Genomic DNA, 15,133 nt, shown 5'->3' on the forward strand with positions numbered 1-15,133 from the left:
GTTACATTTTCTGTTAAGCCTAAGACACATCCAGAAGTACTTTCTGGGAAGATTAATCATGATAATGTAGTTTACTGAAACAAAATCGTTTTGGGGATAGAAATATCACTGATACCCTATTTTCATTTAAGGTGTGTGGAGGTGGGGATTCTGTCTATTTTGTGCATGCTATGACATATCAGTGGATGATTCTGGGGTCTTTTCCCACCAACAACAAATAGCCAAGCCTCTACAGAGCAATGGCTTCTTCTTTGCGAGTTCCCTATACGCAGTGGTGGAAGTGCTGGCTAGTATTTTGGTAATAAGACGCTACCTTCATATTAGGTACCACCAGTCACTGTTGCTCAGTAGGCCCCACAAAAAGGACGGCATCCTTTCCGTTTGCAAATCTATGCCCATGATTCCATGGTGCAGCAGCTCTGCAAGCACACCTCTTGAAGGACATGTTCATACATGCACACAGACAGAAGTAGATGCAGAAGATGAGCTCTGGAGACACTACTCAGCAAGCTTGTGTAATACGCCCTGATCCTCATTGTCACATCGTATGTGACATGCTGACTTAGCATCAGCACCTGAACAAGGAACCCAGCTCTCTACCAGCGAACGTTAAGATAGAGATGTACGTGACGTGCTACTTAGTAAACGAACAAAGCTCTGACGTACAAGCGGCTGATGCGTTCTGGCGGCCTTCTCACAGGCAGAGTGAGCTTCTGTGGAGAAACGGAAAGTGCTTCTCGTGATAAGAACCAGGAGTCAAAGAAAGTAGCCAGCCCCAGAACGCACCCCACATGTTCTGGACTCTTTAGGAAACCAAGAAACCCTCACAGCAGGACACAAAGACAAAGGCAAATGTTTTGGCTAGCTTGTAAAGTGGCAAATTAAGTGTGCCTCGGTGTCTGGAGTTAAATTCGAGGAGACTGAAACGGCAGCGTTTCTTAGCTGCACATGAAAGACGGAGAAAGGGAAGAACAGGCTGTCGTTAGCCTCCTCACCTGGGCTAGCCTCCTCTCTCCACTCAGCCTCTGCGCACTCTGGTGAAGCACCTGGGCTAGCCTCCTCTCTCCACTCAGCCTCTGCGCACTCTGGTGAAGCACCTGGGCTAGCCTCCTCTCTCCACTCAGCCTCTGCGCACTCTGGTGAAGCACCTGGGCTAGCCTCCTCTCTCCACTCAGCCTCTGTGCACTCTGGTGAAGCACTTGGGCTAGCCTCCTCTCTCCACTCAGCCTCTGCACACTCTGGTGATGCACTTGGGCTAGCCTCCTCTCTCCACTCAGCCTCTGCGCACTCTGGTGAAGCACCTGGGCTAGCCTCCTCTCTCCACTCAGCCTCTGCACACTCTGGTGAAGCACCTGGGCTAGCCTCCTCTCTCCACTCAGCCTCTGCGCACTCTGGTGAAGCACCTGGGCTAGCCTCCTCTCTCCACTCAGCCTCTGTGCACTCTGGTGAAGCACTTGGGCTAGCCTCCTCTCTCCACTCAGCCTCTGCACACTCTGGTGATGCACTTGGGCTAGCCTCCTCTCTCCACTCAGCCTCTGCGCATTCTGGTGAAGCACCTGGGCTAGCCTCCTCTCTCCACTCAGCCTCTGCGCACTCTGGTGAAGCACTTGGGCTAGCCTCCTCTCTCCACTCAGCCTCTGCGCACTCTGGTGAAGCACTTGGGCTAGCCTCCTCTCTCCACTCAGCCTCTGCACACTCTGGTGATGCACTTGGGCTAGCCTCCTCTCTCTAACTCTTGTTCATGTTGGAAATAATAAAGTTGCATCCATAAGCCACGGATGCCACTCAGACAACAGAATGATGCTAATTTAATTCCAAGACTTCATTTTCCTCAGGTATATACCCACTACTGGGTTAATAAATCGTATTTTATTTTGTTCTTTTTAATTTTTAAATTCACTCTCTGACAATTCCATGCACTATGTAAGGTACTTTGTCCACATTCATCCCCCCAACCCCCCTGAATAACACTCCTACTTCTGCTGAGTTTAGGGATTGCGTGAGTGTGGGGTTATTTACTGGAGTTAAGCGACTACATCCCTAAGGAAAAATGACACCCACCTCACCATGTGCAGGTAACCACAGATGTTATAAAGACCACAAATGTAATGGTCATGTCAAGTTCAGAAGACAGCACTTCACACCACCCCTCCCCATCCTCCAGCGCCTCCATTCTTTTCTTTTTTTCTTTTTTTTTTTAATGTATATGGGTGTCTTGCCTGCATGTTTGTCTGGGCATCGCGTGAATATCTGGCATCCTCAGAAGCCAGTAGAGGGCATTGGAGCCCCTGGAATTGGAGTTACAGACAGTTCTGAGCCACCCACAGAGTGCTGGGAATTGAACTCATATCCTCAGGAAAAGCAGCCTGATGCCTAAGCCTTTTCTCCAGCCCTCCTACACTCTGTTTGCCTCCCTTCTGTGATGTTCCTTCAGCCTTGAGGGAGGGCTGGGGAAAGGAGGGGTATGTTTTGTGCAGTCCAGAGGATGGTCTATGATAGCCATATTCCCAGTTGTGTATGAATGGGTTTATTAAGTATATCACAAGCCAAAGTAAAAGAAGAAATAACAAATGATAGACAGACAATAGCAAAACATCATCAAATTGGATACTCAAAATACTCTGCAGTCCACGTTGGAATCCTGAAGAAGCTGGATGTCAGCTAAGGAACGCAGCTGCAGCAGAACAGATGACCTTGCTGTGAGAGCGAGGAAAGCAAGCAAAGCCAAGTCCTTTTCTCTAGGCCGCCGTCAGACGGTGCCGTCCACATTTAGAGGAGGTCTTCCTGCTTCTGAAAGTCCAGTCAGGAAAATCCCTCACAGGCTGCCCAGAGCCTTACTTCAGTTGATTCCAGATGCAGTCAAGCCAACAGCCAAGAAGAGCCATTATAATATCAATACCAAAAAGCCGGTGCCTCAATGGAACATAAAAAAACGGCATTAGAGAAGAAAAGAAGGACAACAGAACTGGGCAGAAGAGGAAACAGTTAACTGGCAGGGAGTCTGGGCCTGCAGGGCCGCACCAAGGGCCTGCCTCCTGCGTTTGTGGTCTTAAGCTGGCAGAACTCCACACGTGTGTGGGTGCATGCATGTGCACCCATGCGCGCGCACGCATGCACACACACACACACACACACACACACACACACACAGGTAATATTCCTCCCTATTAGCTGTCACATTCAAATGCAAATGGATTAAATTCATAAAATAAAAGTGACTGAAGGGACTCAGAAAAGAGCCATATGTACCATCTGCACGTAACTCGTTGTAGACAAGTACTCACATAGGCTGAAAATGAAGGGGAGAAAAAGATACTCTGTGCAAACAACAGCCCACACAGAGCAGGGGTGACTCACTTCAGTGGGACAAAATGGACATGTTAGCAACTGGTGCTAAAACCAAGAAGCACACATGATAAAATGTCGTTGCGTTAGGGAGTTACAGCAGGTTCCACATGATCTCAACACTAGAGTTCCTGATTATGTTAAGAAAACAAGAACCAGAGTGAGAAATGGGCACAATTCATCATCATCAACAACAACATCATCATCATAATAGACTTCAATCCCAGCCCCCTCTCTTGTGGTCTGAGAGACCTTAGTGCAGGAGATAAGCTACTGGCTGCTTTTATGAACAAACAAATAAGAGGACTGTTTTGGGAGTGTGCTGTCTTCCCAGATTCTAGCTAGAAAAAAAGGAGGGTTATCCTGGAATAACAGCAGACATCAGCTGATCTGGTCCAAATGCGCCATCTAGAGGCTAGGACAGTCTCAGCGGAGGACATCACCAAATACATGGGTTTTAAGGACTGATAAGGGCACAGTCAAAATGGTGACATTTCATCCTTATGAAGAAACCACAGAAGAGCGACGCCCAGCTTTGGAGTGAGAGGCTTCCAAAGATGCCACCGTTTTCACAAGGAACAAATCCAAGGCCAGAGAGGACCAGCACCAACAAGATGTCTGTCAGGAAAGACCTGCCCTGCAGATCCACAAAGTCACATGTGTACAGACAACACGAAACTGGAGGAATAACTATCTATGGGGACAAAATAGACTAATGGCAGGGCAGGGCACAAAAAGGGAGAGAAGCGGGGGATCGGGGAGCACATTCTCAAAGCACATTAAATAGTCACATTAAAAAATGGCCTATGTAACTCGGTTTATTAAACATTTTAAGAATTTAAAGGAAAATAACTTTTTCCCAGCTCTTGATTTCATGTCCCATGCCAGCCTTGGGAGCATCATAAACATCTCCAGGATTGAGAACAGGGAGGTAGGGTGAGAATCCTTGGTATAAAAAAAGAAGATGGCTTCAGCACCCTTCTCTGGGTACGGCCTACCCCTGCTATCAGTCTGCGGTGGCCAGCCCCACAATTATAAACTAGCCAGGCTCTTACAGAAGCACAGCTTACAGAATTTATAATTTCTTGAGAAAATTCAACATGGCTTCCAGAGCTGTCACGCTGGGTCTCCAGCTTCCAGCAATGTCTCATCAAAGCCCTGAAGAGTTTGCATTCTTCAAAATAGCACAATCCAGCTCAGAGAAAGTCACCAGCGAATCACCCTTGCCATGTGGAGCAGGCATAGTGCAAACTTAGGTATAATTGGGAAACAGTGAACTACATGGAGCCAAATGGAGCACAGTTCTAGATGGAGCACAGTGCCAGATGATGGAGCATGGTTCCAGATGATGGAGCATGGTTCCAGGTTTAGCACAGTGCCAGATGGAGCACGGTGCCAAATGGATCATGGTTCCAGATGATGGAGCATGGTTCCAGGTGGAGCACAGTTCCAGCTGATGGAGCATAGTTCCAGGTGGAGGACGGTTCAGGTGGAGCATGGTTCCAGATGACTTCAGGCGCAAAAAGCAAAACAGACTCAAGTCATACTACACTATGAGAGGTCTTATGTGCCACAGTAAAACTTTCAGTACAACGTATCTGTGTGTCTGTTCTACTAAAATACATCATGAACAGACACCTTTTAATTCTGATTTCTACTCTCCAGATTCTTTTTACTTTAATTCAGATATATATCTTCACTTAATATATTTACAAAGGCGTCATTGCTGTGGCTACGTAACTTTGATTTTCTATTTTTTTCTGTCTTTGGGTTATATCCCTCCATGTTGAAGCTTCCTGGCTTGCTTTTTTTTTTTTTTTTTAACCTCCAGTATCAGCCCAAATAGGAGCTAAACTTCATAAAACTTTAATTTTATTGCATTTACTTTATCTGTCTGTCTATTTTGTTGGGAGTGTGTGCCACAGCATGTGCAGATCAGAGGACAGTTTGCAGAGGTCAGCTCTCTCCTTCTTCCATTTGTCCCAGGCACCAAACTCAGGTCATGAAACTGGGTGGGGAGAGACTATATCCACTCTACTCATCAGCCCTAAACTTCATATAAACTGTAATCAGGTCAGGTCATAGAATGAAGCTAGTACATTTACGTGTCCAATCTTAGCATTCTCTTTATCAAGCTTTCCTTTCTTCTAGAAGACACATGTTTCCTCGAGGCTGGTGCCTGCGCTGACCTCCTTCAGCTTTCCCTCTCAAAAAATCCACTTCCTTCCCTCTGGGGGAACTTTTCTAGCGCAGCCGACAGAGTCCCGCCTCCCCCAGCCCCAGATTGCTATCTGTCCCTGCAATCAACAAATACTATGAAAAAAATGCGCAGTAGTGGTCCCCAAACTCAGAACAGTGACTCGGCTGTTCCTAACAGAGCGAAGCCTCTCTAACTTCACCCCTACGCTCCGTAGACAATAGCTGGCTGCTGGCGTCTGCCTGGCTGCCTGGCCGTCACTATTATTTGACAGAAAGATCTTAAAACAGAAGAAAAAGTGGGACCCCAACCAAGAGGCAGTCACAGCATGTCATTCACTGACTGAGCTCTCTGAGTTTTGGGGTTTTTCTCTCCCTGAGCAGGGTCTGTGTGACCTAATGTGACCTGATAGGTATGACAGGTGTGACAAATGTCCAGGCCCACACGGGGCCAGCAAAGAGAGCAAGCACATCAGGGAGTCCATCGCATCCTTCCTTGGGTTGTCCTTTGTACCTCCCTAGAGCCCGCCCTGCACTTCGGAGATGCAGAGTATCACGTTGAGGAAACTGCTGGTTACGTGGAGGTGGCCGTCTGGAGAAGAGGCACTGACCTTTCTGTGGCGTCTTCCATCGCTGTGCGCTCTAGGAAGACAGAGCAGCAGCCAGCAGAAGGTGAGAGGGCCGAGGGAAGAGAACACCACCATTCATGCTGGTGGTGGGCGCTGTCTGTCAGGGGCCAGCAAGCCAGGTCTGTGTTGGTGGGTTCTGACTCTATCTCTTCTTTCTACTGGATAAATGGCTTGTCTATGCAAAAGCATCCTCAGACCACAGCCTATATGACTTACTCCTTAGCCACTTGCTTATCATGGACTCCAATGAATTTTTCCAATGTCCAGAATACTTATAAGACCTTACAGTGCTCATCAACAACATGGGCTTGGGGGAAGGGGTGGGAGGCAATAGCTCAGGCAGCAAAATGCGTGGGGACCTGGATTCAGTCCTCTGTGACCACATAAGCATGGCACTGCACACCTGCAACCCCTGTGCTGTGGAGGCAGAGACAGGAGGATCTCTGGGGCTTGTGGTCTGGCAGTCTAGCCTAATCAGCAAGTTCCAGGGCAAGAAGAGACCCTGTCTTAAAAGGCTCTCTCCTAAGGAACAGTGTGTGTGTGTGTGTGTGTGTGTGTGTGTGTGTGTGTGTGTGTAAGAACTGCATAATAGTTGGATAAGCCGAACCCCTGGAAGTTATAGGCCTCTGAAGAGGAGAATTTTTGCCTCTTGACTCCAGCATTTCCCTTGACTTCCAGTAACTGTTCTCACGTCCCACTCACCTTTGTGTTTCCTGACACAGACAATGAAAGTCTAGCTGGCAGCCAGGCTGGATGACTCTGGATCCCACATCCTCCTGAAAGCCTGTTAGGTGCTTATCATAAAAGTAAAACCAGTACGCAGATGATTGCATTTCCTCATTTCTGCTGGGATCTTTTAGTCTCCTGGGAGTCAGCCAGTCAGCCAGCATACCTCAGGGCCAGCAGCCTACATGTCTATAAACCATGACAATACTTCAGTGTAGATGCAAGAGCCCTCTAAACAAATAGAATCTACTAACAATCTAGATGTCTACAATAACTGACCAGACATAAGGACAGTGAAATGCACCAATACCAATGAAGATGTGAACATAATGTCATTTCATCTCCAAAATGGTTGAGGAAGATAAGCACGGCCATTTTGCTTAGACTTGTAAAACCGACATCATAACACTCATACATACATCACAGGGAGATGATATATGAAACAGCAATAATGACTGACTAGTTCATCTATTCTTTTAAACAAAATTGTGTGTGTGTGTGTGTGTGTGTGTGTGTGTACATGCAAGATCTTTGTTATTTTGTTGTTACTCTTTGGCTCTGCTCTTTGGGGGGGCCCACCACCCAGCTCCCAAATAAATACACATGAAAACTTATTATTACTTATAAATGCCTGGCCTTAGCTTGGCTTATTTCTGGACAGCTTTTCTTAAGTTATCCCATCTATCTTTTGCCTCTGGGCTTTTATCTTCCTCTATTTCTACACACCTTTCCTCTTTCTCCATGGCTGGCTGTGTGGCTGGGTATCTGGCCCCTTCTTTTCTCACTCCTCGATCTCCTCCTCCCAGATCTCTCCTCCTCTTTACTCTCTCTGCCTGCCAGCCTTGCCTATCCTTTCTCCTGCCTCACTATTGGCTGTTCAGCTCTTTATTAGATCTCAGGTGTTTTAGACAGGCACAGTAACACAGCTCCACAGAGTTAAACAAATGCAACATAAAAGAATGCAACACATCTTTGCACCATTAAAACAAATGTTCCTCAGCATGAACAAATGTAACACGTCTTAAACTAATACTCCACAACACTGTGTGTGGAGCCACAGGAGCCACAGCACACATGTGGAGGTCAGAGGACAACTTGCTGGAGTCAGGAGTCAGCTCTACCCCTCTACCTATGTGAGATTCAAGGATCACATTCAGGCACCAGGCTTGTACATCAATCACTTTTATCCACAGAACCGTCTCACCCATCTACCTTTCTTTCTTTAATGTTCACAGAGGTTCATTTCTCGTTCTAAATATGTCTACAAAGAAAAGAACTGAATAGAACCAATTTCAGTTCACTGGATTCTTTGGCTTATAATTTGGAGGTGACATTTAAATTCCTTTTGGTAAATCCAAAAGTACTGCCACTTTGGGGCTGGGATGGACTAGAACTGACTGTTCTTGGGGTAGTGATTCGTGTGTCTAAACAAGAATGACTCAGACCAGGTACTCTTATAGACCTAGCCATCTGCTCAAGAGGCAATATTCATTTCACATATGTATTTAAAATGAATGATTGTTGTCATTAGAGAGGCTTCATCGAGTAGCTAATAGGAGCAGATACAGAAACCCACAGTCAAACATTAGGCAGAGCTTGGGAATTCCTGAGAAAGAGAGCAAGGAAGGATTGTAGGGGCCAGAGGAGTCAAGGACACCACAAGAAAATGGCCCACAGAATCAACTACGCAGAGCTCATAGGGGCTCACAGAGACTGAACCCACAATCATGGACCCTGTATGGGTCTGAACTAGGTCCTCTGCATATATGTTATGGTTGTGTATCTTGGTGTTCTTGTGGGACTCCTAACAGTGTGAGTGGGGATGTCTCTGACTCTTTTCTTTTTTTTCATTCGTATCCTAAAATATTTCTTTCTTTTTTAAGAAATTTTTTATTCATTTTACATACCAACCACAGATCTCCTTATCATCATCCCTCCTCTTGCTCCTCCCCCAGCTTCCCCTCCCCCGCAAAACACCCTCCATCCCCTCCTCTGAAAGGATAAGGTCTCCCATGGAGAGTCAGCAAAACCTAGTACATTCAGTTGAGGCAGGTCCAAGCCCCTCCCTACTGCATCAAGACTGAGCAAGGCATCCGACCACAGGTAATGGACTCCAGAAAGCCAGCTCATGCACCAGGGATAGATCCTGATCCTACTGCCAGGGGCCCCTCAAACAGACCAAACTACACAAATGTCTTCTGTATGCAGAGGGCCTAGTCTGGTCCCATGCAGGCTCCACAGCTGGTCTATAGTTCGTGAGTTCCCACAAGCTTGGTCAGTTGTCTCTGTAGATTTTCCCATCATGATCTTTACCCTCCTTGCTCATATTATCCCTCCTCCCTCTCTTCGACTGGACTCCCTGAGCTCGGCCTGGTGCTTGGCTGTGGACCTCTGCATCTTGATACACCATGTTTGGTTGAGATCCCTGGGAGGCCTGCTCTTTTCTGAAGGGAAAGGAGGAGGAGTGGATCTGTAGGAGAAGGGAGGTTGGAGGAAGGGAATGGGAGGAGAGGAGGGAGAGGAAACTGCAGACAGGACGTAATACATGAGAGAAGAATAAAGAAAAAAGAAAAGAAGTGCATGATTATAATTCTAACTCTCCACTCACTCCATGCCCAGTATTCGCCAGATACTGTGCTGCCGTGGTTGCTATATGATTTCCAGTCCTCACAGTGGCCTTGAAGGCAGCTGTAAACATCTGCATTTGCAGTTGAAGACACTGAGCCCACATGAGTTTGACTAGTAGATGCAATGAAGCAATGACCCAAGATGTGACCCAAGTGCCTGGGGTACAAAGGCCTCTTTCTCTGCCTCCCCTGCCTTGCTAGTTTTCACTGTGGTCGTAGATCTTCTGTTAATGCCATCATTTATTTGGTGCCTCTCAAAAAGTTTTGAGACAACCTCCAACTGACAGAGACGCAACAAGTGCCACAGGGTTTTGTCAAGCCTTGGGAGGAAGTCACCAGTAAATTTACAGCCACCACTCTAAAAGCTCAAAATGTAATCCTTACAAATATATTCCCCCACATAACTACAGCACAGACATCAAACCAGGACACAAACTTGACACATTTCTGTAACTCCTCGGGTTAACTCCACCAATGGTCCAATCTCAACTAATCCAGTCCAAAATCTCACCCTAGATTTAGTTGTCAGATCTGCTTTAATAATGTTTTACGTTTGGGTGTTTTGATTGTGTGTGCCAGAGAGGGGCATTTGATACCTGGGACTGGAGTTGAAGATGAGTGTGAGCGGGCACGTCGTTGCTGGGAATGGAACCTGGGTCTCCTGGAAGAGCAGCCTGTGTTCTTAGCTGCTGAGCCATCTCTCCAGCCCCTCTGTAATTTTTAGTAATGCAGAACAGGTCCTTCTTCATCCTTCCCCTTCCCCCTGACCCTTCTAAGGTCAGAGGCTGATATTAGGTATTGTGACTGCGATGGTTAGGTTCAGTTATCAACTTGATGGGATGTGGAATCACCTGGGAAGGGAGTTTCAGTGAGGGATTGTCTTCATTCATTATTCACTGATGTGGGAAGACACAGCCTAAAAGTGAGCAGCACCGTTCCCTGGATTGGGGTCTTGGGCTGTGTAAGAGTGGAGAAAACGAGCATCCCTCTCTGTCCTTGCCTGTGGATGTGTCTAGTGGTTTTAGGTTCCTTGACCTCTCTGCAATGATGGGCTGTGACCTGGACTGTGAGCTAAAATAAAGCCTTTCTGGCTGAAGGTGCTTTGGTCAGGGTCTTTATCACAGTGATGGAAAAGGGATGAAAGTATCTCTCATTTGATTTCTACTACATGCTCCTGGCCGCCGCATGCCCTGGCCGCCGCATGCCCTGGCCACCGTGGCAAGCACTTTTGCTGACTGAGCCATCTCCCTAGAATCTCCACCCACCCCCACACCTTTTTCCTTTCTTAACCCCCATCAACTTGCTGTTTTGGAAGATAATGAACTAGTCTTTCTAATGTATAGAATGTCTCAACTTAGATTTGCCTGTTTTCCTCATGGTTAGACTGAAATGATGCCTTCATCAGAAATATCACAGAGATGGTGCCATGTTCTCACTGTATTCTGTCTGATTCTGGTGATCTAACTCTCATCATCTGGTCAAGTGGTGTCTGCTAAGGTTCCTCCACTATAAAGTTAGCTCATTTTCTTTGTGATTATTAACTATTTTTTGGAAAGATCCCCTGAGACAATATAAATACTCTGCTCCTCAAAGTATGTATGTATTTATGTCTAGCGGTTTCTATCTTATTCCATTGTTATCATTGCTTCTCTCATCATATTTGATGTCTTTTAAAATAAATAATAACCAAGAATCTAAATGGTCAGGTGTGCCAGCCTGTAAAAATGGCTGATAAAACAAGCCAGAGAATTGCAAAAACTCCATGGCCGAGTAAAACTGAATTGGGTTGTTGCAAGACTGAACCAGGGACAGGGAACCTCATCAAGTAAAACCTGTAACAGTTATCTTCAAGATGCAAGTTTAAAAGGCAAATTCTTTTATTTCCAGTTGAAGCCACCTTCTTCTCTGTAATAAGTGAAGTCTCCATGGAAGTCAGTAGAAGGTGATGTGCTTGGTCTGGTAAGAGTGGTACGTGGGCATGTGATGAGACACTGCACGTTTGTTAGAATATAGAGACAGCTCTCGCCTTCTGGGAACCCACTACAATCATGATTCTGGTAATGCTGAGGAGAGGGAGCACTGCAGAGTGGATGGCGGCTCTCATCACTTACATAATGAACCCCACAGTCTCATTACTGTCTTTTTTCCCTCCCCACCCCAGCTGGAACAGACTACATTGGTGTCAGCCAAAATCTGCACTTTAGCCCAGGAGTGAGCGTACAGAGACTCCAAGTGACAATCCTTGATGACCTGCATCAGCCTGCCTTTGAGGGTCCAGAGAAGTTTGAATTACTTCTCCAGATGCCTACAGGTGCAGTGCTGGGAGAACCAAATAAAACCACTATTACCATCAACGACAACACCGACTGCCAAGCAGAGTGCCTGTACTTCCTTGACGAGGCAAACAGTAGCTTCGATGTCTCCGAACCACAGACTGAAGGTGAGCCATTCCAGAGCTTAGCAACTCTGGAATAACAATATTGTACTGTCATTGTGTTTGTGCAAATAGTTTATGTAACTGCATGGAGATAGAAATATATATATAAAAGAAAGGATCGAGCCAATAAAAAATGTGTTGTTCCTTTTTCTGTTTCATTTGTTCCTAAGGCCAGTAAAACCCACTGTCATCAATTAAATCAGCTCTCTCTTTACCAGTCGATGTTGGGTGTTAAGGTGTACACACACACACACACACACACACACACACACACACACACACACACGTTATTTGATATGTTCCCTAACTGAAATCTGCAAATAATCTCTAAGTTATTTTTGCCAACTGTTCAATGTCTGTCCACAAGCCTTCACCAAATCTGTCCACAAGCCTTCACCAAACTATGTTATCTCTTATTTTTCACTCTTTCATGTAAAGGATAATGAACAATAACAAGATAAAAGTGTATCTAAAAAGACAAGAAAGAAAACTTGATTTGCATAGCTCCCAGATTACCTAGTAAGTTCTTAACTAATTTTAAATTGACAATATTTATAGCTATCCATGCCTTAATAATGCCACATAAATCAAAATCCCCAAATTATTTGTTTTTTCCGAGACAGGGTTTCTCTGTGTAGCCTTGGCTGTCCTGGAACTGACCTCCATCTCACAGAGATCCTCCTGCCTCTATGATCTGAGTGCAGGGATCAAAGGCATGTATCACTATGCCAAATTATGTTTAAACCACATCTTTGTGCCCCATGATTACTTTTAGGTATTTCTTGCACAACCGCCTTCTTTAATTTGTTTCAGAGAGCTTGGTGTGATGGCTCATGCCTTTAATCCCAGCACTTGGGAGGCAGAAGCAGGCAGACCTGGTGGTCTACAGAGTTCTAGGACAACCAGGACTGTTACCCAGAGAAACTGCCAAAAAAATTGTTTTAAACATTTCTTAACCTATTTCCAAACCTACATGGGAGCTAAATTCATGACTTTACACACACAGAATAAGAAGGCTCCTGTGAGGTGATCTGCACAGATGGCATGTCTTCTGTCAGCCCAAGTTTTGCTGTTGTTAGTTCAGGTTTCCCAGTCCAAGGTAAGAGGTTTCCACCATGGAATATGTGCCAGCAGTTTCTAAGTAAGACCTTGCACAGTTGTGATCCCATCAGAAAATCACAGCTCTCTAGTGGCTGTCTCATTACCCAGGTCCAAAATCTTTTTTAAAAATCATACTTTATTTTTATTTGTCTTAAGTATATGGGTGTTTTTTCTGCATGTAAGTCTGTGTATCACATGCATGTAGTGCCCATGAGGCCAGAAGAGAGCTTTGGATTCCATGGGACTGACATTACAGATGGTTGTGAGCCACCCTGTGGGGACTGGGAATTGAACCTGCATCCTCTGCAAGAGTAGCTGAGCCATCTCTCCAGCCCAAAATCTTTTAAAGTCAATTAACAAATATTGTTTAATCTTCTATAGGTCAGAGAGAGACACACTCTCCCCAGATATTAGCAAGGGTACTGGGAAAACTACCATGTGAGCAGGGTAACTCTCAATTGAAGACTCCAGCTTTGACTCTGTCCATCATGGATTTCATGCTGAAAATATGTGCCCCCAAATTCACCAGACACTGTAGGTAAAGCCACAGATTAGTTTGAATCCCGTAATCTCAGTGACTTTCAGAAAATCCTTCTCTTTTACTCTATTTCTAGTTGAGGAATTACCCTCAAATAAATGAGGTGTTGAGACATTTGTCCTTATCTCTGGAAGTGTCACAAACTGCTTCCTAGGAAATTAGTGTCTTACTGTTTCCCAAAGTGCCGGTAAGTGGTTTTGTGAATGTAGTGCTTATAACCTCCGCATTAACTAGGGAACTCTCTTATTGGAGATATATACACAACATTAAACACTTAGACCAAATGCAACTTAGAGGCTAAAGGGATTGATTTGAGCTTAAAATTCCAGCTTACAGTTCATCACTGTGGAGAAGTCAAGGCAGGAACTTCCAAGAGCTTATCCTATCACCTCGAGTCAAGAGCTGCTAGCTTTCTTTACTGACGGTTCTGGACCCAGCCTAGCGGGTGCCACTGTCAGTGAACTGATCTTCCCGTAACAGTCCAAACAATCCCTGAACCTCCTTAATGACATGCCCACAGGTGAACCTCATCTAGAGAATTCCTAAGACTCTTTCCCAAGTCAATGCCTGGCAATCTGACCCACATGCTAAAAGGCAAGAGCTGATTCCAATAAGCTGCCCTTTTCCTTCCACACATAGGTTGTGGCATGTGTGCTCCTATACACATACACACACTCTAAACAAACAAACATGTAATTTAAGACTCTATTTCTAGGTTATTCTAGGTTATGTCCAGAATTACTCAAATGGCACTCTTCCTTTAAGGATACATTTGATATTCATAAATTTGAGAGAAGAAAATTGTTTAAAGTTGTTGCATCCATTCCATTTAAACGGAATACTAACCAAGAGATACACTGAAGCCTTCTAAATGGTGGCATCTCAACTTGAACATGCCTGTAGTCCATGAACTTCTGGACTACAAACTGACTTACTTTTAGGGCTGATGGAGATTGGTGCCAGAGCCTATGTGCCAACCACACTAGTGATTCTACATTCTCCTGCACTGCCACTGACAACCGTAGTACCACATCCTGAAGAAACAGCTCTAAAGTAATTGGGCTCTTATGACTTAAAACGCTAACATTTAACAATTTAAAGGCCAGGTATACTGGAGCATGCCCACACAAGATTTACAGGCCAGCCTGAACTATATACATAGAAAAATTAAATGATAAAGCACTGTCTGAAAAATATAATCTCCCTTTTTTCAAACTAGGTGTTTATGCACTGGTTTGCACCTGGAGTCACAGCTAGAGGAGGCTGAAGAAGGTTCAAGACCACCCTGAAAACACTGGGAGGCCTCCTGAAAAATATTAAAGCTCAGCGGTTCAGCATAGGAAAAGAAAAAAAAAAGTAGTCTTATTGATAATGTCTGCTATTGATAATAATGTCACTGATAATGCTGCTGCTATGCAGCCATTAAGGTTTCATTTTCCTTCTGCAAAATATTTTGAAGCATTGCTTTTCCAATTCTATTCTATACAACACCTCTTGGTACAATACTGATCCTATTCAGTACAAGTTCCAAATC

At 45.1% G+C, this 15,133-nt stretch overlaps 1 protein-coding gene across 1 annotated transcript in view; it reads left to right on the forward strand.

Moving 5' to 3' along the window:
- The window catches only part of Frem3 (FRAS1 related extracellular matrix 3), a 60,782-nt gene extending 48,739 nt beyond the window's left edge, over positions 1-12,043 (forward strand). Inside the window, 2 exon segments of the mRNA XM_059262643.1 lie at positions 6,064-6,213; positions 11,685-12,043. Coding sequence (XP_059118626.1) covers positions 6,064-6,213; positions 11,685-11,998 — 464 coding nt within the window. The 3' untranslated portion in view covers positions 11,999-12,043.
- Positions 12,044-15,133: the final 3,090 nt, after the last annotated feature.

The sequence above is a fragment of the Peromyscus eremicus genome, chromosome 5, assembly GCF_949786415.1.
Source record: "Peromyscus eremicus chromosome 5, PerEre_H2_v1, whole genome shotgun sequence".
Taxonomy (NCBI): domain Eukaryota; kingdom Metazoa; phylum Chordata; class Mammalia; order Rodentia; family Cricetidae; genus Peromyscus; species Peromyscus eremicus.